Source organism: Myotis nattereri (genome assembly GCF_964212035.1).
Source record: "Myotis nattereri genome assembly, chromosome: 8".
Taxonomy (NCBI): domain Eukaryota; kingdom Metazoa; phylum Chordata; class Mammalia; order Chiroptera; family Vespertilionidae; genus Myotis; species Myotis nattereri.
In genome coordinates, this window is record NC_138083.1 from 79,672,339 (window position 1) to 79,697,926 (window position 25,588).

At 42.5% G+C, this 25,588-nt stretch overlaps 1 protein-coding gene and 1 long non-coding RNA gene across 2 annotated transcripts in view; both read left to right on the forward strand.

Annotated features, from left to right (window-relative positions):
* Positions 1-10,352, forward strand: part of PIK3C3 (phosphatidylinositol 3-kinase catalytic subunit type 3) — a 77,602-nt gene extending 67,250 nt beyond the window's left edge. The window contains exons 22-25 of the mRNA XM_081097495.1: positions 4,062-4,230; positions 6,723-6,813; positions 7,272-7,397; positions 9,617-10,352. Of these exons, the coding sequence (XP_080953621.1) occupies positions 4,062-4,230; positions 6,723-6,813; positions 7,272-7,397; positions 9,617-9,631 (401 nt within the window). The 3' untranslated portion in view covers positions 9,632-10,352. The remainder of the gene's footprint in view (positions 1-4,061; positions 4,231-6,722; positions 6,814-7,271; positions 7,398-9,616) is intronic.
* Positions 10,353-10,761: 409 nt separating this feature from the next.
* On the forward strand, positions 10,762-16,619 carry LOC308523483. The gene is made up of 3 exons (XR_013996348.1): positions 10,762-11,389; positions 13,077-13,165; positions 14,873-16,619. It is a non-coding gene; the product is annotated as an uncharacterized lncRNA (long non-coding RNA).
* Positions 16,620-25,588: the final 8,969 nt, after the last annotated feature.

Here is a 25,588-nt window from a genome sequence, read left to right on the forward strand (position 1 = left end):
TGCTGCAAAACCTAAAACTACAGACTTATTTTCTCAATGTGCTTGTTTATTTTCTGGGAAATGAGAGAAAGGGCTATAAAAACTTTTATGTATTTAGTAAGCACTCAGTAAGTGCTTTTACAATGAATAAATGAACTAGGGTTTTTTTGTGTGTTTTTTTTAATGTCATTTTTATCCATTCTTAGGGTTTCCAGGAAAATCTGTTTCCTGTCTAAACTTTCATTGTAAATTCTGGACATACTGTTATCTACCAATTTGATTGATTTTCCTCAATACAAAACAGAGCCAGGCCCATAAGACCTTCACTTTTTAGCCATAAATTCTTTTTAAGTATAGTTATTTAAATAATGAGAAGGACTTAACTTCATGTGAATAGTTTTCTTTTTAGACATTATTTAAAATCTGATCTTTTGAAAGTTTCTTGAATATTTAATATCAAGAAGTCTTCTCATATTTACTGAAATCTTATAAAGAAAATGTTAATGATTGCTGTATGTTTTTTTTAATTAGATAGACAAAATGGAAATTTAAAAACTCTATTAAATATTATTAATTTCAGTAGTATAATCCAAGATCTGCAAATGTCTTGAACTATAATTTTAGAAATAAGTTCTTGTCACTTATGCAAATAACAGCAAAATTTAATTAACTCCTCTTACCCCTTATATATAGGAGATAATTACAGTCAACATTCAGTTTGTTTTATATACACTTTACCTCCTGACTATTTAAGGTAATAGATTTGAATAATCTTCCTGCATTTCCTAATTAAACTTTTAATTTTTTGAAGTGCATTTTTTAAATCCTTACAAGTTTCCTTTACAGGTATTAACTTTAAAAGAGCCATTCATTCCCTTTGCTACTTAAGAGGTACATTTTCTTGAAGCATTAATAGCCTCTTTTCAAAATACATGACTCTGTGAACTTGCAAAGCATAATAATGGTTTCATTGTTAGATACTGAATCTTTTATGCCTTATAATTAAGCAGTAATCCTGTTCCTTGAGAGTTTTCTTCTAAGAAGAATAGAAATACACTCTTCATTTGAAAGCAGCGAGGCATAGTTGACATTGGAATTCCAATAATGCCTGTAATGAAATGAAGAAAAGTGGGACTGGGTTTCCTATTAAAAGCAGAGAGCACATTAAATAAACCAAGTGTGATGGCTGATAGCTTTTGATACTGGGATGTCGTGATTCATTAAGGGTGCAGTTTTGTATCAAAGCTTGGTCAGATAGGTTATCTGCTCAAGTGCTGAGTACCATTAAGAATTATACTCATAACAAAACAAAGCATCACTTACATAATTAAATAAAACCAAGAGAATTTTAGCTATACCTGTACAAATAAGGGTAGAATGGTGTTTGTCTAACAAGGCAGAAAATAAATGGTAACTCCAGAAAGAGAATAAAGCACAAAATGAAGTGCTTAGCTTAGTTGGACAGAGGCTATATACAGGGTTTGCAGTTGTGGGTATATGAAATACAGAGTTTATTCTTGTATTATGATTTATTAATCATTGTATTATGTTCCATATGAACAACTGTAACCCCACCTTTTCCCCACCCTGTATTTAGGTGAAGGCAGTAAAATCCTTAACAGAAGTTGATCATGGACTTTTCACCAAATTCTAGACAATTCAAAGATAGCCTATTCCCTTGAACCTTAAGAGATTAGGAGATGCCTCTGTTTTTATTTTGTTCATTAGGTTCAACATGTAGGTGAGGTCATGTGGTATTTGTCTTTCTCTGACTGGCTTATTTCATGTAGCATCATTATCTCCAGGTCCATCCATGCTGTCACAAAATAAAAACAGAGGCATGGATACATGAAACAGACTCACAGCTGTCAGAGAGGAGGGAGGGAACTGGATGAAAGAAGGCAAAGGGATTAGCCAAAGAATGTGTATGCATAACCCATAGACACAGACTACAGAGTGGTGATGGCCAGAGGGAAGGGGGGGTGGGGCTAGGTGGAGGTGGGCAAAAGGGGGGAAGCAGATGTCATAGAGCCAACAATAAAAATAAAGTTAGAGATTAGGAGATGATGCTTTCCCAGGGAGTACTGCAATTACCAAATCTTATTCTAAAACTAGTTTTTTACCTTTTTGGAATCATGGAGTTCATTTGGGAATTTGGTGAACTCAGGATTTTTCAAAAACTTGATTTCATTATGTTTAGAGACCTCTGGAGCCTATTTTAGAATTCTGAAATGTGTTTTTCAATCATGAGTAATACACAAAACTGTTTTAAAAAGAAATGAAACCCCCTGTGTTGACATACTGCATTTTATAATCTTAAATATGTACCACATAAAACCTGGTATTAACTTCTTGTACATGTTCTTTTCCATAACTAAAAAACAGATTTATGAATTAAATCATGTTTCAAACTTGCAAAATTTAATCTAGCAACATTAATATGACAAAAGTAAATTGAAGTTGTCACTTGCAGTGTGACGATGGTACGGATAATATAGTGGAAGTTTGAGTTCAGAGTGTTGTTAATATATCCCATGTGAATATTCTTATACCGCTTTTCTCTACTTGAACCTACTTCATAACCTCCATTGTCAAGATGCTGCCATGTAATTTCACGGTAGAACTAATCCTGCTTCTGTTAGTATCAGCCTGCAACAATTAAAGTTGCCTTGCTGTTGGATACTAACTCAATCACAAACACTGAAATAACACTAAAGTACTACTAGTAAGGTAGCATCCAGGGGAATCCAGATTTGGCCTCTTTCGTTGTTATTATTTTTTAATCCTCACCCAAGGATATGTTTCTATTGATTTTAGGGAGAGAGATAAATATCATGTGAGAGAGAAACATCTATGGGTTGCCTCACTGGGAATCGACCCAACAGCCTTTTAGTGTACAGGACAGTGCTTCATCCAACTGAGCTACCCGGCCATGGCGGCCTTTTTTGTTTTTATTATAGATCTTCATGGAAACGAAGGCAGGAAATTTTAAAACAAAACGACCCATTATAAGAATTTTCAGATTTCTAGAAGAATATTTCTCACATCAACAATGTTATTGAAAGTTGTCTAAGCTGTAAATGTGAAATTGAGATGACTTTGGTTAAATAAATGCAAAATAGCTACATTGACTCTCCATTATCCCAGGTTTTAGAACTATAACAAAAATAAATGAAATAAGGTTTTTTATTATAAGACTCTTAATGGTTCTTTAACAGTTTAGTGTGGAGAAGAAAGATAAGTAAATAAATAATTTTAATATACACTTAGCTGAAATGTTTGAAAACAAATAGTAGCATCCCTCCCTTATACAACTTCTTGTAAATCACAAGATGTTTATGAATTCTGTGGTGAAGCATTCTCTAAAGTAGCGGTTGCCAACCGGTGGTCCACGGACTACTGGTGATCCGTGAGATCCGAAAGGTTGGTGACTGCTGCTGTAAAGTGAACGAACGATCTTATTCTTACATACCTGATCTGTGAGTTTAGATGACTGCTCCAGGTTTGTCTTCATGGGCAGTGCAGCTGTATTCAGCTCTTGGCTGACATGAACACTGTGCTTGGTTTCTTAGTCTGCAGGTAACGAGTGACACAGATTAGTTGGAAATGTTTCAGAGGAAGCTAACAGTATAATGTGAAATACAAGGGATTTTTTTGGCAGGGGATTGTGGCTTTGTCCTAGAAATACTTAAAAGAAATGGTCTTCTGCTATATGAAGGGTAGCTCGCTTAAATATTAGCATGAGAAACTTGCTACAAGATACTTATTTATACTAACATCTTGAAGTTGTTCAGGCTTTGCTAACTGGATTATGGAGATCTAAAAGTAGGATTTAAATTTTTAATATTACTGTGGGATGATTTTAAGCATAATTTTAGTTGGATGAATGTGAGTTTAATGAACTAAGATATGCTCTGAAGGCTACTCCCAAGCCTGGGATTAGAGGGTCATCAATTTACTAGACTTTGTCATGAACTGATAGACTTTATGAAGAGAAACCACTTTACCAAATGTATGACATATCCACTTCCTAGTTCCTTAAGATAATTATGGAAACAAATGTGTTTCTTATCAACACCTAGGCAAACTCTTCCACATAGACTTTGGATATATCTTGGGTCGGGATCCGAAGCCTCTTCCTCCTCCAATGAAGCTGAATAAAGAGATGGTGGAAGGCATGGGGGGCACGCAGAGCGAGCAGTACCAGGAGTTCCGGAAGCAGTGCTACACAGCTTTCCTCCACCTGCGAAGGTAAGTGGGTTTGCTCCGCAGAGAGAATTTTGGTAAATTCATTTTATAGAGCAAGAAAAATAGAGTTATTCAAACATCTACTTCAGAAAGTTCCGTTTTCAGTTTCCACTTACTTGCCTCCTTCCTTTGCCTTCTCTAGTAAGGCTGCTAGTCTTACTCGGCTGTTGAAACTAATTTCATCAAGATATGCAGGTCTATCTATTGCCATTTTTGCTTCTAGCATCTTTGGTATAGCTGACCATGTCTCTGTTTCTAAAAACCTTTCTTATATTTGGTGTAGCCCTCTCTTCTGTTTTCTTTGTTCCTTACTGGTCACTTCTTCTTTGCTGGTTCCTGTCCTCTTGTGTCTACCTCTGCACAATGAATGTCTACAGTTTTCATTATCAGTCTATGGGTTCTGATCTTTTTTCCCTTAACTCTCTCCATAAGCATTTAATCCAGACTTGTAACTTTAAATGGGATCCAAATGCTGATGACATCAAACTAATCCCATCAGCCCTGATAGCTCCTCTGAGATATACCTAACTGCCTACTTGGCATCTTTGCTGAGAATTTAGTAGGCATATCAAACTCAGTATGTCTAAAATGGAATTCTTGATTCCCTGCCCTAAATCCTGTTCTTCATTCATTATTATTTTGATGGGTAACCACGCATTCCCATTTCTTAGGCTAAATCCTCGGAGAGATTCAGTGGCTGTTCTCTCTCCCCACCTCCACTTGTGTGTCCCCCACTACATCCCCGAATATAGCTCCATCACTCCATGTTGTTTCTCTTACCCTGGAGTCTGTGAAAGTTCCCCGCCTCCATTGTTATTCCCCACAAGGTGGCCAATGGGAGCTTTCAGAAATGCAAATCTGAGTGTGCTGTTCCACTCTTTAAACTCAGTGGCTTCTCAGTGCATTTAAAATAAAATCATACTTCCTTAAGGTGACTCCCCACCCCTCAATCTCTGACCGTTTCCTGCTTTACTTTATTTTTTAAATCTTGTATCAGTCACCCAGGTATGACATTATTTTCTTAAACAGCTTATTGTATGAGCTCCCAACCTCTTCCAGAATGTGAGCTTCGTGAATGTAGGAGCCTGATTGTTCAGTTCACCACTATGTCCTTAGTGTCTAGAGCAGTGCATAGAGTGAGTGTTCGGTAAATATTTGTTGGTTGAATGAATAAAATTATTTGAGTAGAAGTAAAGTGACATCTGTGATATGCTTTTTATCAGTTCTCACAAGAAACCAGTAACTTCAAGCTAAGTTAAAAATGTTTTGATATCATTATACTTTTTTTTTTTTTTCCCCAAAGAGAATCAGTGAGTTAGGGCCTAATTTGATGAGAGGATTATATCAAGGTAGAAATTTTCATTATAGTCTCTCTTGGCTTTCATGGGCAATATAAAATATTTATATTACGTAATTTGAAGTTTATGTGTATAGTCATTTTTATCTTTAGTTCCATTATCATTGCAGTTCCAGCAGTAAATGGTTTTTATGTCACAGGTTGAGCTTTTTCACACTATGGATAGGCAGATGGCTGAAATGAGGATTCTGCACCTCCTGCATCCTGGCCTCCATGCCCTAGAGAGGACAGTGCAGGGCACCTGTGTTGGCCCTTCTTCTGAAACCAAAGTTGTCTTACTCACACCCACCTCCAAAGTCTAACCTGAACCTCGTTTCATCACTAGAGTGCTGAGGGGCCACTGAGAGCATGGCTGTTCCAGGAGGGGGTCTGAGCAGGAGGTGGATTGTGCTTCTGTGCACCCATGTACTCCATCCCCCGGCTCCACCTCTGGATGAGCATGTGGAATAGTAGCACTCCTTCTCTTTGTGTGGAGTAAGGTGAAAGTTTGAGGATTGGTGAGGATAAACCTGTAGTTCCTGTTGGGGTCAGCATAATCCAAAGATGATGATATTTAAGTATCTTGCTCATTTTTAATACTGTAGAGTACTAGCTATTTTCTCCTTCATTTAGCATTGCTTCTATTCAGCCCAGTCACTGGTTTCTTGAGTGGTGATTCGTGTCTCTGGAGGGTACTCCTGAATGATTAGTGGGATGGCAGTGTTTCCCTTTCATGCATTTTCCCCTGGCACTGAGGTGGTCTTAGAGTGGCAGGTCCTTGTGTCATTTAGCAAAGGCAGATATTCATTGCTTAGCCAAATGCTAATTAGGTATAAAAGGGATTCTCTTAACACCTCATTAAAAAGAATGTACTCCCTGAAAACTGAAGAAAAAAAGTGATTATTAGGTGATTACTCCAAAAGTTTGTTCCATAGTGTAGGACCTAGAAATGGTATTATATTCAGACCCCAGAGTAAGATATTTTTTCGAGGCTTGCTTTTCATTGAGACAGCTGGTGAATAGTCTCACATTCCATTTTCCTTCGGGGTAACAGTAATTGTTATAGAGATCCAGGTACCACTATTTCTAGGGGTGTTTTTGATATGAGAAGAACTGCAAAATTCTAATGAATTGTTATTTTTTCCCCAATCACCCTTAGGTATTCTAATCTAATTTTGAACTTATTTTCCTTGATGGTGGATGCAAACATTCCAGATATTGCTCTTGAACCAGATAAAACTGTGAAAAAGGTAATTTCTATACATCCTCGAACATCACAGTGTACTTCTCATATATGAAAGATTTAACAACCCATTTCCCCTTGTTTTTTCGGCCCCAGTATAGCTTTTTTAACTTGAATTACAAACTTTCTAAAGGGCACCAACAGTGTCAGAGATGAAATTTCTCTGGTTGTGGAAAATAGTAATTGGCATCAAAAACCCTGAGTTCTGATATAACTGGTCCTTTCTTCCTCTCTTTCTAAAACCAATCAATCAATAAAAACATTTTTTAAAAGAGCATATAGCAAAAGCAGTAAACTTCCACACTCAAATGAGCAGTTCTCAGAACTCCTTATAAGTCATGAATTATTTCTTTGGCATAGAAATAACTCATCCTGCAGTGTAATGTCTACATCCATTTAATTCTGTGTCTTTGAAATATGCCTGGTTCTCTTTGTTCAGAAGACTAACAGACTGTGGCCTTGTAGGTGCAGGATAAATTCCGCCTGGACCTGTCGGACGAGGAGGCGGTGCATTACATGCAGAGTCTGATTGACGAGAGTGTCCACGCCCTGTTTGCTGCAGTGGTGGAGCAGATTCACAAGTTTGCCCAGGTCAGTTCCCTGAGGGAAGCGTACTCCTCCCGCTTCTCCACCTACTGCCCAGAGTCCTCATGGAGCCATACTCCTCATGCCAGCTCCTGACTCTTCTGGGATGTTTTGAGGGGTGAAGCCTTTTTTGCTATCTCACCGGCCATCTGACGTGAACATGTTTCATGCACAGTTAACTCTCAAACATTCCACTTACCTTTTCTTAGTGGAATGTCAACATGGGTGTCTTCGTCCTTTGTGATCAGTGATGATTATAAGCCCTTCTTGCAAATGACTTTGGGTTTAGTGGAGGCTATGCCAACTGAGACTTAACGCGTGTTAAGTTTTGATGCATGGTGAAGTTTTAGGGAAGGATTTTGAGGCTGAGAAAAGCAATGCATACCACACACTGAAAAGGTGTATCTGTAGACTTGCTATTAACAATATCTTTCATACATATGTCTGATGAGGGAAAACCTCAGATTTAAAACCCATTTAAATTATAGATTTCATAATGATGATTAGGAAAATGGTTAGCAAACATAAAAATTGGGCCTCTTTCCTCTCCACCCTCACATGCCTCTCCTTGTGAACTCCTTCCTGACTTCTTAACACAGTTACTAATACTTCTAATTTCCTAAGCTCAAAGTCAGTCTGCTTGGACTTCCCCCTCACCCAGTGTCCACTGTGTCATCAAAGCCTATTCGGGTCTTTAATCATTTCTTTAATTTTCCTTTCCTGTAATTTCTGAGATGAAAGAGAGAGAGAGAGAGAGAGAGGGAGAGAGAAACATCAGTGATGAGAGAGTCATTGATTGGCTGCCTCCTGCACGCTCACCGCCCCCCCCCCAAGGTGGGATTGAGCCCACAACCAGGGCATGTTTCCTGACCAGGAATTAAACCATGACCTCCTGGTTCATAGGTCGACCCCCCAACCACCGAGCCATGCTATAGAAGATTGTTTTTTAAAGGACTAGAATAAGCTAAGGGTTTGTTTTTTTCTGTAAAAAGTATGTGTTTATCTTTTTCTAAGCATCTTATAAATCTACTAGAGGCCCGGTGCACAAAAATTTATGCACTCAGGGGGGGGTCCCTCAGCCCGGCCTGTGCCCTCTCGCAGTCTGGGACCCCTTGGGGGATGTCCACCTGCTGGCTTAGGCCCGCTCCCCAGGGAATCGGGCCTAAGCTGGCAGTCAGACATCCCTCTGGGAGCCCAGGAGCCCTCAGGGGATGTCCACTTGCCAGCGGGGATCAGGCCTAAGCTGCAGTCGGACATCCTTAGCGCTGCTAAGGAGGCGGGAGAGGCTCCTGCCATCACTGCTGTGCTGGCAGCCGTCAGCCTGGCTTGTGGCTGAGCAGAGCTCCCCCTTGTGGGAGTGCACTGACCACCAGGGGGCAGCTCCTGCATTGAGCGTCTGCCCCCTGGTGGTCACTGTGTGTCACAGTGACCAGTCATTCCCAGTCATTCTGCTGTTAGGGTCAATTTGCCTATTACCCTTTTATTATATGCCTGGTGCATGGGTGGGGGCTGGCTGATTTGCCCTGAAGGGTGTCCCGGATCAGGATGGGGGTCCCGCTGGGGTGCCTGGCCAGCCTGAGAGAGGGGCTGAGGGCTGTTTTCAGACTGGCCACACCGCCTTCAGGGAGGGGGGTCCTGCTGGAGTGCCTGGCCAGCCTGGGTGAGGGGCTGAGGGCCATTTTCAGGTTGGCCACACCCCCTTCAGGGAGGGGGGTCCTGCTGGGGTGCCTGACCAGCCTGGGTGAGGGGCTGAGGGCTGTTTGCAGGCTGGTCAAGCCCCCCAGCAGGGACCCTCACCCCATGAGGGTCTGGCCAGCCTGGGTGAGGGGCTGATGGCTGTTTGCAGGTTGGCCATGGCCCCCAGCCACCCAAGTTCCCAGTGGAGGCTGGCTGGAAGCAGGTATCTGGGATTTACTTATCTTCTATAATTGAAACTTGTTGCCTTTAGTGGAGGCCACAGCTGGCCAGGGCAGGCGGGAAGCTTGGCTACCTCCATCGCCGGGGCAACCAAGCTTCCTGCTTGCTCCAGCTCTGTGGCTGCTGGCCGCCATCTTGGTTGGGTTAATTTGCATATAGTCTCTCTGATTGGCTGGTGAGCGTAGCGAAGTTATGGTCAATTTGCATGTTTCTCTTTTATTAGATTAGACAACTATTGTTTATTTTTCTTTGTGAACATTAAAGCTAATTATGTTCTCTTTGTTTCTTTATGTTGTTAATTTTTATAGTACTGGAGAAAATGAAACTGGGTTTGGTCCCCCAAGAAGCAACCTGTGTATAATGAAGACTTCAGAGTAACAAGCAAGCAGGAATGTTTAATCTTCCAGATACCATATATCCTAAATGTTACATGGTGTCTGAATCTCTTGAATGTCCCTTATATATGTTCTTGAAGGGTTTTGTTTTAAAATATTGTATATATTTATTTTCAAATATACGCATTATTAATAACCTAGGTTGTGAGAAGCTAATTCTAGGCTCATGTACATATGAGAGTTTGGGAGAAATTTTATGCTCTGGAACTAGAGGCCTGGTGCATGACATTCGTGCACTGGATGGGGCGGGGGTCCCTCAGCCCAGCCTGCGCCTTCTCACAGTCCAGGACCCCTTGCTTCTTACTGCCCACCTGCAGCCAGCAGAGGCGGGAGAGGCTTCTGCCACCGCCGCTGCGCTCACCAGCCATGAGCCAGCTGAGCGGCACTCCTCCTGTGGGAGTGCACTGACCACCAGGGGACAGCTCCTGCATTGAGCATCTGCCCCCTTGTGGTCAGTACACATCATAGTGACCGGTCATTCTGCCTTTTGGTCGATTTGCATATTAGCCTTTTATATAGGACTAGTGGCCCGGTGCATGAAATTCATGCACATTGAAAAGGAATTCGAGGAAATATTTTACTATTGCTATTTGCCCTTCGTCTATAATAGAAGTGTCAGAGATGAAAGAAAATTAGTAAAATGTATATGAAAATAATATATAAATTTATAAATAAACAGTAACAAAAACAAAGACATGATATACAAACAACAAAAACATGATATGAAAACAACAAAAACGGGCCCGGTAGGAAGGGCCTCCCTCTGCTCTGCGATTGATCCCAGAGTCCCGGCAGGGTGGGCAGGGCCTCCCTGTGGGTGGGGATCAATGGTGGAGCCCAGGCCTGGTGGGAATGGCCTTCCTCTCCTCCGCAAATGATCCCAGAGTCCCAGCAGGGTGAGCAGGGCCTCTCTCTGTGGGGCATCGATCTGGGGTCCCTGTGATCCATCACCCCACAGAGGGAGGCCCTTCTCACCTGGCCTGGGCTCTGGCATTGATCCCTGCCCACAGGGAGGCCCTGCCCACCCTTCTGGGGCTCTGGGATCAATCACAGAGCAGAGGGAGGCCCTTACCACCAGGCCGGGTCTCTGCCATTAATCGCTGCCCACAGGGAGGTCCTGCCTGCCCTGCCCACCCTGCAAGGGCTCTGTGATCAATGCTGCACCAAGGGAGGCCCTGCCCACTTGGCCAGGGCTCTGTGATGGGCCCTCCCAGCCGTGGCGGTCTGCCTCGGCCCTCGCAGCTGCGGCTTTGTCCGAAAGGACGTCCGGAAGACATCTGGTCTAATTAGCATATTACCCTTTTATTAGTATAGATAGTAAAACACTATAGTCTTTGAGTTTGAAATATCCTTTTTTTCCATTATCACATCAGGAGAGCAGTTATATGAATTTGGATTACTGTCTCAGTTTAGAAGTTTTTTTGTTTTGTTTATCTCTCCCTTCCCTTCTGTCCACAGTATTTGTTTTCACCTAATTTACAATACTTAAAGATTTACATGTTATAGCTCATTCTTTTACAGTTCATTTTAAATAAGACATTCATTTCCTCTTATAAATACTGGTTTTGGGTTGTTGTTGTTTTTTAAACTATAGTTCCCAGTTCTCCTAGGTTGTAAATACTGAAAGTCGGATATGAAAATGCAGCCAAAGAGTAACCTGCAGCAGCCTTCAGTATGGAGCCCAAGGTATTTTTACATATACGTTTAAGCATAAACTGTCTTTCTGAAGTCAATCTTTTTTGAATCAGCTTAGTTTTTAAATGACTTTTGAAATAGTTCCCCTGGAACTGTTAATATAGCTTCTCTGATTTTAACCAAGTGATTTTTTTGTCTTTTAAGACTAGAAGTCCCACTAATCTATCTAGCTTTTTTGCCTCATGCAACTTTGAGAAAAAGGAATAAACAAAAACTGAGAAGAGCAATGCAATAATAATCCTTGCAAATTAACACGTTGCATAGTCTTGTGACTTTGTTTTGAAAGGAAAAGAATAGTTGATTCTCTCGGTGCTAAATAAATATTAAATATCAAGTGACAGAGGAGATTAAGAAGGTTTACTTAAGTCACCATTTCAGAGAATGCCATTAATTATAATGTTTATTTGTCCCTAAATTCTCATCTGTGAGTTTGTCTCTAGAGTGGAGTTACCACCTAGAAAGGAAGCATGTAATTAGGAGACATTCTAGAGGCACTTGGACTGTGATTTCTTTAAAGTACACATGCAGATTAGAGAATTGGTAAAGATGAAAAGTCCTTGGCATAGCTTCATATGAGAGTTTATGCCCAAACTAATAGGCAAGCTCCATTCTCTCCCTTGCTTTTTCCTTGCTTTACATATTTAAATCATTTTTGTTGCCTACAAGCTTTTAACTTATCTCTATTCTTGTTTTAGTTCTAGTTCATTGGCATCTTCTCCAAAGTTTTCTCAAAACAACCCTGTTGAAAGTGACCTCTCCAACCTTCTGAATTCTTGTAATTCTTTAATTACAGATTTTTAATTGGCACTTAATAAAGTGGGGTGTTTTTGTTACATTTGCATCTCCTGTAGAGGAAATAAGTGAGGGGACAGAGGAAAGGATGTTGGGTAAAGGGATGATTTTTTTTTTTTAACATACGCAATAATAGAGCCATAAGATGATGGTAATGAGTCAAAAGAAGGAAGATTAATACTGCAAAGGGGTCTGTAACTAAAGGAATGAAACCTCCCAGGTGAGAAGGCATACCATTTCTGAGACAATCAGAATTTTGTTTTTGATGGGAAGATGAGTTCTGGATCACCATGCATCCATCCACCTTCTCTCCTGTAGACCTTCCCGTACTGCCTGGCTAATACCGTTTCTGACCCTTCCGCCAGGGAGACAAGGAGGGGGGAGAGTAAGGGGCCTAGAGTGTCATTACCTGAAAAGCACTGCCCTGGCGTAGCTGTGATGTTCTGGTCCACTAAGTGTGGAGGCTGTTTCTGGAGCATGCACACTTGGGTGGACTTCTAGAGGCTCCCGTAGGGACCGCCAGTGGCCAGTGACTTTCTCTGGTCAGCGGCCTTGCCCTCAGTCTTCTCTTTGGCAGTTTGTTCCAAAAGCACTTTGTTTGCTGGAACCCTCCATCATCCCTGGCAGTTTTCGTACATGGAATTTTACATAGTTCTAGCCCAGCTCTCTCTCTTGTGTCGGCCACCTCTAGTACATGAAAAATTCTTAAGCATTTTTTTTGCTTCACCAAAGCAGTGACTCGTCTTGCTCTTCCTCCAAAGTCATGCACTGACCTCTTGTCCTCCGAGTTTCCTAGACGGGAGCGAGACACCAGTCCCCCTGAGCACTCTCCTTATGCAAGCACCCAGAGAGGCTTTACTTGTTGTCTCATCCCCTTAAAACTTAGTTCCAGGCCTGGAGGAGAAGCCAGACCACAGGAGAAGCTGACTGAGAAACACAGCTGAGCTCAGAATCTCTTCATCCCTCCAATCCTGAGTAAGTGTCCTTGAACTAAGGACATTTCTTCTCTCCCCTTTCCCTTTGACTGTGGTTCCCCTGAGTAAGCCACTCCAGAGACCCACTAGACTCGTAAAATGAGGATAATAATAGCCCCTACCTCATAGTGTCGTGTGAAGGTTAAATGAGTTAATGCACGTAGAGCACTTACAACAGATCCTGGCACGTAGTAATTGCCATGTAAGTATCAGCCATTATCGTAATTACTGTGCCACTCAGATGAACCCTCTGGTTCATCCCTCTGGTTCAGTGGGCTTGAGGCAGAGGGGTGGAGGTGGAGGTGGGAGGAACAAAGAACATCAGTCTTGAACAGGAGACTTGGGACTGTAGTGGGCGACTTAAGTACTTTAGCTTTATTAACTGGCCAGGAAGTAGCTAATTAAAAACAGCATTATCGAAATTTCTTTGAGCGAGGCTTCATGAAGACGAAATGTTGAATTGTCAGAGTGGAATATTCAAATTATACGTTCGCTGGATTTAAAGAAGCATTGAAGCCTGGTTCAATATATACAGTAATTAATCTTCCATTCAGTGAACTCGGAAAAATTTTTAAATCTTGGTTAATGCTTCAAACAGTGTCTAAGTGACTTGACTGAAGGCCAGTAGGAATGAACATGCCAACCCATTAGCCCAGGGCAGTCAGTGTCTTCCTGTCAGCAGTTGAATTTGCCCAGGTTAGGCACTGAATTGCTATTGTGTGGTGTCTTATGCTACTGAAAGGTGCAGAGTGTGCATACCCAGCCCAGGTAATGCCTGGCAGTGAGGCCTCAACCCGTGGCACTAAATGTCGGACTCACCTGCATACGTTCGCCCATTCAGCAAAAGTCCTACCATGTTTTAGGGTTCCCATCTTTTCCAACTTTATAAAATGAGCACATTCTTGACAATCTCATAAAAGACCCCTCCAACCTAAACAAAGAAGCCCTGTGTTCAGTGTTTACCTGGTTTGCGTGTTCTTTCTACTCATTTCATGCCTGGGTTTCCCTCGGCTCCTGCTGGCTTCCTGTCCCAGAGCCTCACAGGCCAGTTCCTCCTTTACATGCTCCTCCAGACCCTGCTGGCTGGGCCTCCTCTCTCCCAATGGCTGCATGTAAAACACGGATGTTCTGCACATTTTCATTTAGCCTCATCGATTCCATCGATGTCTTGTCAGATATGCTGGAGCCCAAGGCCTCATCAGCCACACAAGTCATCAGAGATGGGCCCTCTGGTCTTTTGACTCTGATTATTCTTTATTTTTATTCTGATTCAAGGCATGGAATTATGTGGGGGAGGAGAGAAGGAAGGAGACAGGAGGGAGCTAGAGGTCAGTGCTCACAAAAACAAAAGAACAAAAGAACTGCAAATTGGGACCTCTCTCCATAGCCTCCTTCCTTTCAGAAAGTCAGTGCAAAACCATCATCTCCCAGGGACTTCTAGCTCAGGGCTGGCCTGTCCAAGGGAGACCTGCCCGGGCAGTCGCTTGTCAGATCAATCCTAGGGCCACCTTTGTGCAGACATCCTGCCTTCTCTACCTGGGCCCTGCCACTGCCTTCAGGGGTTTTACATCTCATTTATTAGGGAGATAAAAAGGAATGGTGGATGGAGCCCTTGGGGAAAGTAGGAGGTCGCCCTGGGCTGCTGCTTCAGGGGTGGACTCTTGCTTGGCAAATGTTTAACCAGGTTTTTGTTGTTATTTTAAACTAGAGGCCCAGTACACAAAATTTGTGCACAGATGCGGTCTTTAGGCCTGGCCAGTGATCAAACCACAAGCATCTGGCATGGAAGTGCAGGTCCCAGCTGACCTCTGGCCCCTGGGCTGCACCTGGGCCTACAGGCCCTCACACGCCCCCCTCGCCTGAGTCACGGCACTCAAGTCTACACGTGGAGATGCAGTGAGTGCAGTTGGACACCGCGGGCCGGGTTGCAGTGTGGGCCTCTGAGCCACCTAGTGGCACCGCATATGGAAGCTGGGCAGGCAGTGCGCTCACAAACCGGCTACTGTACAAACCCACGGAGCCCCAACTGGCCCCTGCGATCCCATGGCTGCAGCCTGGCTCACCCAGAAGAGGATGCACGAGTGCAGGGTGGGCTCCTCACTGTGGCTTCCCCAGCATGCGAGCCCTGGTGTCCCAGGGGAGGGTAGCAGGGGGAGTGAGAGCGAGCTCCGTGGACACCCTGCATTTTCACTGCACCTCCATCCCCGTCACCCCACCCCCAGGTAGCCCGCTGTCCAGGTGCTGTGGGAGGTTGGTCACTGCCACCCACCCCCAGTTCCTCGTCCCAGCCCAGGGCCCGGCCCCGATCGGGCGATCAGGGCCTACTGGCTGCTGGTTGCTGTCTGTGGGGTGATGGATCTGGTCCAGGCCCCCACCCGGTTCCCTCAGCGCCTAGGAGCTGGGGAGCAGCCCCGCCCCTCACCACTACTGCTGGTCGCCATCTGTGGCGTGATTGGCAGGACAATTAGTCCCCCACTCGCACCTGCCTTGGCCTGGTGCCACCCACTCACCTGCTCCACCATCCCGCCATGGTCCTGCTCTCATCGGGGCCCGTCGGAGCCAGCAATGCCTCCACTGCTGCCCGCTGATGCTGACATGTCCCGCTCCGCCCCCTGTTGGTCAGCGCACATCATAGCAAGCAGTCGAACTCCCAGTTGAGGGGACAATTTGCATATTAGGCTTTTGTTATATAGAATTTTGTTTGCATTTTTTTGCAACACATCTAGAATACTTTGTGATAAATCTGGTAATCTATTGGTTTTTAAAATTCAAATATTGGAGTTTCCTTCAATATTGGAGTCTGAAAGTGGGTGGGGGTTGGGGAGTCTATGAATAATAGATGCAATTTGTAACCATCTATGGAGCTGAAAATAAAGTAGATTGAGTGCGTGTGTGTAAAAACTCTGTATCTTCATCCTGTACTTAGAATTTAGTTTTAGCTGAAGGTTGGTGCCTTTATCTGACCTGTCAACATTATAGATGATACTGTAATATTTATAAACATATTTGCATATCTTTTATCAGATGGGTGCTCTTAGTTGATTTGGTGTTCCAGCTTCTATTTGGAAAATAAATCAATATTTGAAATGAAGATGAAAAGCTCAGGGGGTATTTTTCATGCCAGTCCTAGGTTTTGCTTGCACTTGAGATGTGTGACCTTTTGGGGTCAATGCTGGGTATAAGTAGTTAGTGAAATAGGAGCCCTCTCTCTCTCTCTTTCTCCCTCTCTCTCTCTCTCTCTCTCTCTCTCACTTTCTCTCTCGTTACCTCCAGGTTACAGGACTAAACTGTATCCTAATCCTCTGTGCTCTGCTGTCATCTGGTTATCATGTAAAATGCACCTTCCCCTATTGAGTTTTAAATGGACATTTTTAAAAACTTAAGAATCTAAGATTTAAAGAAACGGAGTTCCTTAAAGAATTTCTACAATAAAAGCAAACCTGGCTGAAAAAGTGTTTTTGCGTATATTACCTCATTTTGATTTTTCATTCTAAACTACAAAAGCCCTATTTGATCAGAAGGACCGGTTTTATTATGTATATTTCACAGGTGATAAAAGTGATATTCAGTGAGGCATGGGATTTAAAGCCACAGTAAGCCTCAGTCCTCAGATTAAGGGTTCATTTATCTCACTTGAATGTCTTTCTCTCCTGATACAGCACTGTCTTCTCTAATGATGGAGTTTTGGGCAGAGGATAGAAGAAGAGGGAGAGAGAATTTTGGTGGTGAAGCACTCAGACCCTTGTGGATGACCTCTGCTATACCTCTTCTTGAGGAATAATGTAGAGTAGAACCCACTCGTAGCCAAGAGAATTCAGTTCCAACCCAGCTCTGCAGCACACTGGCTGTGTCATCTTTGTAGGTATTCAACCCAGTTTCACAATCTGTAGAATGGAAAAGGACTGAAGAATTTTAAGACTCTCAGAGATACACATAATGTTCCTGGCTTATAGTGAATAACCAACACTTTATATTGCTGATTATCAACACCTCACACTTGCTTTCTCCGTCCTGGGGGCAAGAAAGGCTCAAATAAGAGGACAGTTCTGGCTATACATACATACATACATACAAGTATTTACACGCGAGTTGGTTTGGGGTTAAAAAAAGAAAACTGGTCTAATTTAGATAAGCAAAGATTTTTCTATTATAAAATAGCTAATTGATACCTTCCAGTTCTAAGTGGAGATAGAGTCTCACTTCATTGAGTTCTCACCTTGGCTGCCTAATAACGTCCATCCAGAGGACGCATTTTGGGGATTAGAAAACAAACTCAAAGCTGTACTGGAGGAATTAATGGGCCAGACTTCTCAGACCCCAGTGGGCTTGAGGCTCTTGCATTATCTTCAGAAAGTGAATTTTTTACGACTGGCAAGGGAGGATGGAATGTGGAAGAAGGCTTTATTTGCTGAAGTTACACTTCTTGGGTTCCAAAGTCCCCTGCCCATTATACCAGTTCTGGAAAAGGGGCAGCTGGGAGTTCAGCAATGTCAGAAATAAGGCCCATGTCCAGTCTCCATGTGCTCGGTGGGTGTGGTTCAGCTTTCAGGCCAGATTAAAGTCCATCAGTCTGCATGTGAAGCCCATGAGGCCTCGCGCCTTGTGGGCACAGGAGAGCACAGCCCCTTGCCGCAGGGGTCACAAGAGCCAGGCATCCTGGAGCCAAGATAGAGAGGGAGGGACTTACTTTTGTGGAAGCTTTTTGGCAAAGCTGTGTAAATGGCATGCCTGTATTATTTGGGCTTTCACTCCTTTCCTGTTACTTAAAAAGGTTATTACAATGGTGTCAGAAGCATTGATGTCTGGGAATTTTTTCCTTGCAGGCTAACAAGTTGGTCAGCCAGCTTGTCATTGTTCAAGTATTTGTTATTGAGGACTGACTATGTACCAGGGTCTGCTGATGCTTTTCATGAGTTAGCTAGTTAATTCCATGCTACAGTGAAGTGTGAGGGCCACCGAACCAGGTCACATGGGCAGTTAGTGGCAGGGGTTGTACTGAAAGGTCTTCAGGTTCTTTATAACCTCACTAAAAAAAGAAAAGTGTATCTCGGATGTGGTTCTTCCTCATATACTCAGAGAGGGGAGGATTGGGTGTCCATGGAACTTGCAACTGAGAAGCAGGGACAGAAAAAGGTGTGTGTGTGGGGGGGGATCCCCTGCACACTTTATAGTCACCATTTAAGTCACTATTTATACAAAGGGCGCTTGGGGAAAGCTATAAAATAATTAATAGCGCAAGGGAGGGACATTTCTATTTCAATTGTCTGCATTTAAGAAACACTTTGCATATCTGTTCAAAGTTTTAGATCATGGTCTTGAATATGAATGAGAGTGAGAAACAGAAGAACCCAGAGGCTAGGAAAAGCAATTAGTGGGCCTCAGACAGGGCACCTCAATCCCTGTAGAGTCCTGGGCAGGACCTTGTTACCAAGCCAGGGAGAAGCCCAAGTCTGCTTTTGTCTGTCTTTTCACTGAGGATGGCGTCCCCTCCATGGACCCCTCTGAGTTTTACCAGTGATGTCATCAGAGCTGGGCCCATAGTTTTCCTTTGTAATTGGTTTATGTGGGCCACAGACCATAGAAAGGTCCTGGGCAGTCACTTCATACATTTTCAGAAGCACTAAATAGGTTAACATATGCCACAGTTCTAGCAGGAGAGAAAACCAATAGTTTTCAGCCAAACTTATCTAAATTCACAGGACCTTGAGGATTCTGCTTTCTGTTAGCATCAAAGCAAAAACTAACTTTCATCTTTCCAGCAAAACTATGAACTAATAATAAAGACCCCGAGGTTCTGCATTACTTCATATATATACTTTTTCTTTTTTTTTTTTTTTTTTACTCAGGAGCTGAGAAGGTACCAGCACTGTAATCCCCAATTTTATGCAAGAGACTGCTGATGCTTGAGTTAAGTGACTTCTCTGAAGCCAGCCAGATAATGCTAGTAACACTGAAACCAGAAACAAAGTGCTGCCACTAGATGGCGCTGCCCACTAAGCTAGAGGCCTGGGGCCCTGCCCACTGTAAACAGAGCTGGTTTTCTAGTTTAGAAGCCTGAAAGTTTCCCCTCTAAATCACTAAAAGAAGACTCATTGTATGGCCTCGAGCAGTGGTTGGCAAACTCATTAGTCAACAGAGCCAAATATCAACAGTACAATGATTGAAATTTCTTTTGAGAGCCAAATTTTTTAAACTTAAACTATATAGGTAGGTACATTGTTATTCATCCTCTCCCTCCTCCCCTCCCTCCTGCTCCAAAAACCGCTCTCTCGCTCTCTCGAGGCCGTACCAAAAGGAGGAATAAAGAAATCTACTTCTCTACTTGGAATCAGAGAAGTCCAAGTAAAACCCCTCAGGCTTGATATAGTGTACAACTTGGGGAATTATGATGTGTTCCAACCATAAAGTGAAAGAAAGGATGGAAGCAGATGAGGTTGGAGAACAGGCTCCCAGGCTGTCCTTACATGGAAGTCATTACAAAGCCTCTCTTTCCCACACTCCCTCTTCATGCTTTCTCCCTTTCACCAGGTTCATCTTAATTTGCTTTAAAATAACCCCTCAATTGAAAATTGAAAACAATTCAGGCCTTAGTCAGGATTTTCACCTTTATCCTGAGAACAATAGGATACCATTTGGCAGACTTATTTAAATGAGTGGTCAGAGCAGGTTTTCTTTTTAAATTTATTCTCGTTGCTGCATTGAGAATGGTCTGAGAAGGAATGGACAGGAAAGATTTGGACAGAGCAGTCAGGTGGTGATAGGTAACAGAGATCATGGTGAACTGAAGTGGTGGGAGCAATAAGATAGAAGGAGTACTGAACAGGTGTGGAAAGTATTTCTAAGGCAGAATTGATAGGTCTTGCTGATGGGTTGAATGATCTTTTACCCTTTGTGCATCCACCCCCTTGGGCATTTAACTTTGAAGTGTCCTCTGCCTCTGTCTCTGGACTTGACCATGTGCCTGGCTTTGGGTAATAGAATGAAGTAGAAGTGCAAGTATGGTGCTTCTAAATCTAAAACTCGAGAGGCCTTGCTCTTTCTTGTGTTTCTGTCATCTCCATGAGGACATTCCTGAGGTAGCCTGCTGGCATGGAATATATACATTGCAGAGACTTGAAGTGCCCCGTCAGCCCAGTGAACACTCACCTAGAATCTTCAGTGATCGGCAAACTCATTAGTCAACAGAGCCAAATATCAACAGTACAACGATTGAAATTTCTTTTGAGAGCCAAATTTTTTAAACTTAAACTATATAGGTAGGTACATTGTTATTAACTTAATTAGGGTACTCCTAAGGCTTAGGAAGAGCCAAACTCAAGGGGCCAAAGAGCCACATGTGGCTCACGAGCCACAGTTTGCCAACCACGAGTCTTTTTAACTTCTCTCTGCTCAACCATAATTTAGCGTCGTTAGGATCATGGTGCAAATCTTAACACACATGTTAGAGGCAACATTTTATAAAGTAAATTTCTGGAGATTGGACTTTTTGTAAAACGTTGATTTACATGATTCAAAATAGAGATAGGTATTAAGAAAGAACTTTGATATCCTAGACAAAATACGGGCTTACAAAAACGAGATTTTCTCATTTTCAGTTGTTTTGAGAGTGTTCATAGTTGTTAAATGAGGACATTTTATTATGCCTGCTTTAAAATCCATGTCAGATAATTCCAAAATTTGAGGCATCTCACTGTTGGTACCTGTTGTTTGTCTTTTATCATTCAGTTTGTGTTTGTCCTGGTCCTTGGTATGAAGAGTGGTTTTCACTTGTATTCTTGACATGTTTGATATTATGTTGTGAGACTTGGTTAACTTAATAATTGTATTTACATTCTTATGATTATAATATACTCTGATTGTTCCCTTTCTCACTTTTTACCTTGTTACATGATGAAGTTAACAATTACCTTGACTTTAAATAGCCGGGCTTTGTTTTCTCTGTACAGAATTGTTTCCCTCTCGTTCCAGTTGCCTCCAGCACAATTTTCCATGAGTGTAATAGTGGCAGCACTGAGCAAGCTTGTCTGGAATGGAGGTTGGAATAGGTACATAAAAATGTTGGGGACCTTGCGTATTTGAAAAGCCTTTTTTAGAACTTAGTGTTTAAAATAACCAAAGTTTTTTTCACAGCAACTTTGCCTAAGTTTTAATGGGAATGTTCAGATTTGGGGTCCAATTGTGGGCTGGTATAAGTAGGCACATCGATACCAGTAAAAGGGGAGTGACTAGTCCTTAACAGTGAGCCCTCAAGTGGGATTACTACTTTCTCGACAAGAGGCTGGGAAAGTACACAAACGTATTTGTGAGAATCGTGTGTGAAATAAAATTAGAGACATTGGAACACTTGTCCACTGCTGGTGGGAATGAAAAATGGTTCAGCTGCTATGGAAACTAGTTTGTCAGTTCCTTACAAAGTTAAACATAAAGTTAGCATATGGTTCATCAATTTCATTCCCAGGTATTTACCCCTAAGAATTGAAATCAGGTGCTCAAATAAATACTTGTACACAAATGTTCATAGCAGCACTGTTCACAATGGTCAAAAATTGAAAAACAAAAAACAATGTCTAACAAATGTGGTATATCCACACACTGGAATATTATCCAGCTCTAAAAAGGAATAAAGTACTGATACACAATACAGTCTGGATGAACCTTGTATACATTATTCTGAATAAAAGAAGCCAGGTACAAAAGGTCACGTGTTATGAGATTTATATGAAATATATGGAATTGGCAAATCCATAAATTCAGCAGATCACTGGGTGCCAGCAGCTGGGGGGAGGGGTGATGAGGAGGAGCAATGGGTATGGGGTTTCATTTTAGGGTGATGAGAATGTTTTGGAACTAGATAGAGGTGGTGGTTGCATAACACTGTGAATGTACCAAATGCCACGGAAATGTTCCCTTCATTTTATGTTACATGAGTTTCACAAGCTGAAATTTGGACAAGGGAAGTAGGGAGGGACTGAGTGGTCCCTAAAAATAAGCCTGTCGGAAGGATTATTACTTTCTAGATTGAGGACTGGGAAAGTACATACATTTGTGAGGATTGTGTGTAAAGTGAAATACATATGTATGACATCAATTTCCATTTTCTAGAAAACTGTGCTTTATGTAATGCTTTTATATAATGTTTTGGATGTAAGAATGCTGTAGAGAGATGAGCTCTGGCTAGATAACAGTTATTTAGCCATCCATGTATATTTTGTGATACTAATTTAAAACCTGTGATCAGATGAGATAGAATATCTGAGTAAAACAATGACATCTAAGAATATTAAATACAAGGTACTATTCAGGGATTTCTATGCCTAAAATAATACTTGCCAAATGATTTTTAAAAATGAACACCCTAGCCGAAACCGGTTTGGCTCAGTGGATAGAGCGTCGGCCTGCGGACTGAAGGGTCCCAGGTTCGATCCCGGTCAAGGGCATGTACCTGGGTTGCGGGCACATCCCCGGTGGGAGATGTGCAGGAGGCAGCTGATCGATGTTTCTCTCTCATCGATGTTTCTAACTCTCTATCTCACTCCCTTCCTCTCTGTAAAAAATCAATAAAATATATTTAAAAAAAAAATGAACACCCTATTAAAAACTGAATGCAGCCCCTAGCCGGTTTGGCTCAGTGGATAGAGCGTCAGCCTGCAGACTCAAGGGTCCCAGGTTCGATTCTGGTCAAGAGCATGTGCCTTGGTTGCAGGCACATCCCCAGTAGGGAGTGTGCAGGAGGCAGCTGATCGATGTTTCTCTCTCATCGATGTTTCTAACTCTATCCCTCTCCCTTCCTCTCTGTAAAAAATCAATAAAATATATTTAAAAAAAAAAAACTGAATGCAGGAGACGGAACAAGGTGAATAAGAACCTGGTCTTCCAGGGCCTCTGCTTGGCCCTAGAGCCGGCTCTCTGCCTCATGGAGCACCTTCTTGGAGCATTTTAGTGTGCGGAGTGAGGGTAGCGCCAAGCCCAGGCCCAGGCAGCAGAGCCCTGATTGAGCTGTAACCCCTGAGCCTTCCAGGTTTATTGTGTTGTTTCTGGGAGGACAGAGCTATGCAGTCCATAGGCAACTTCTTTCCAAGCAATTAAGTCCCCCATCTTCCCATCTCCAAAGCAACAGAAAGGAAGTAAATAAGAAGGGGGACTGGGTGGGGGCACCCAGGTTATTTATGACTTTAATAATCCGGCTCCTGCAAGCCCGCCTCCGACTCCTGTTCCTGCCAGGCTCTCGAGGACAAACGACCACTTAATTGTGGGGTTTGTGGGCCGAGGTGGGCGCCAAGCACAGTTTATCGTCCAGGAAAGGCTGTTAAGGCGATGTGATAGCTCCCTGGCTAATACATCATTAAACAGAAATTAAAAGCAGAAAACGGCCCAGTAGCCGCTCTCTAACTTGTGTTAACCTCTCCAAGGTGGAGTTGGTTGTGTTGGGCACTGAGTGTGAAGTGGGAGAAGGTTTACTCCGAGAAACAGGGGAGCAGAAGGGGGTTTAGCATCATGGTGTGTGTGTGTGTGTGTGTGTGTGTGGCCTGGAGGGTGTGGCCCCTCACCTGCTCCATCCAGACAGCAGGTGCCACACCTGGGCTGGGAAGGCTGCGGAACCCCTGCCAGTGTGTTCTCATCTGTCATTTCACTCAACTCTATGAGTCCTGGAAGTCCATTGGGCACGTTCCTGTGGCCACACCACACCAGGTGGTGTCCAGTGCTTGGGACTCGCTTAGGTCGCACCCTCCGGTGGAAGTCTGGGTGGGCCTTGAACATGAGTCACCTCTTCTTAGCTGCTAAGCTTCATGGGGAGCAAACACCTCTCACCTCAGGTAATCTGGGTCCAGCTTGAGTTCATTCAGACCACGTGACACCCCCTATGGATTCGAGAGCTATTTCTCCCCTCTGGGTTTCCCCGCAGAACGTTGGATCATGGTCAGTGCTGATCACTGCTTCCTTCTAACAGCGTCACAAAGAAACCACAGAGCAAGGGAATAATAAGACAATGGAAATCTCAACATGCCTTTATTTCCAGTTTTACTGAACTGCTCTGGTTTGGCCTATACTTTCTCACTTTGCTCTTTTAACTCATCTCTGATGTCTCTTGCACCTTCCTGGTTGTGACTTGATCTGATTCCATCTCAGCTGAACCCTCCCTGTTCTTCCTAGCCTTCATTTTTTTTTTTTTTTTTGACTCTTTGATTCCTAGTCTGGTCTTTCACTCATTTCTCCTTTATATTCTCTCTTTCATTTCTCTGCCTTTCCCCACCTTCCCCCTACTTTCTTCCATTCCAACTTCTGTAAACATGGAATTGAAGGTTAGTACATATTTTCATACACATTGCTTACATTCAATGTATTAGTTAACTCTGAATTAAAAATAGCAACTATTAAGCATTTCATATTTCTCTAAGGGGGGAGCAGCAACAAATACATTCTTTTTTGTTTGGAGCTCTTGATTTATTTATTTTCTTGTGGGGTCAGTAATTCTCAAAAGTGATTGCCTACCCCATTACTAGTCCATTCACAAGGATTTTTAGCAAATGGAGATAAATAATTCTCAACATATTTCTAATCCTATAAGATTATGTACTCCAGCCTCTATTTCTCAGATTAAAACTGAATCTTATTTTCTCTTACTCCATCCAAAGCCTAGAGTGTTATTTTTCTCCTAATAATGCACTTGGGTGGAGGGTTGAGTAATGACCTTGACATCCCAGCTCTTCCTTCAGTTGTACTGATGTTTGTTTCCACTGTTGCTTTCCTAATCATATTCCACTCTTGTTAAGGAAAGTTTTTCAAAACTTGGAACTAAGGCTGAAAGAATCCTCATCCCTTTCAAGGTCATCTTAGAACAGTTTATAGCAAGTGCACCCACAGATCATCTCACACTCTGGAGGAAGGTAACTTTGTTGGCTTATTTATTATTTGATTAGGGCTCAGATTCTCTAAAATTGGGTGCTAAATTGTGGAAGATTTATATGTTGCAAATGATTTTTATTGTATAGAAAAGATACCTCCAAGCTATGTTTTTATTGTTCTGTTGGGCATTACCCAGTTTTCAATCTAAGTTTGCAATATTTGCCTTGTTCTCTACCCAGCCCCCCCTCAATTGACACCTATCCGTTTCTCAGTCCTTCAAATTGGCTTTGCCGTCCTGCTGGTTCCTTCATTAAAGAGTTAATACTTCTTGGACTCATCTCTCTCCTCATATGACAGTTAAGTTATTGAAAATCTTCTGCCGTCTTCAAGTTTAGCTCAAGTGACACTTCACTGACCTTCCCTTATTACTTTTGCAACATCCATCTTGCCTTTCACAGAGTTTTTGTAATTGATATAAGTGAATTAATATCTTTTTATTTATTGAGAGAGAGAGAGAGAGAGAGAGAGAGAGAGAGAACTATTAGAGACAGACCCTGTCTTGTGTATTTTTGTCCCCAGT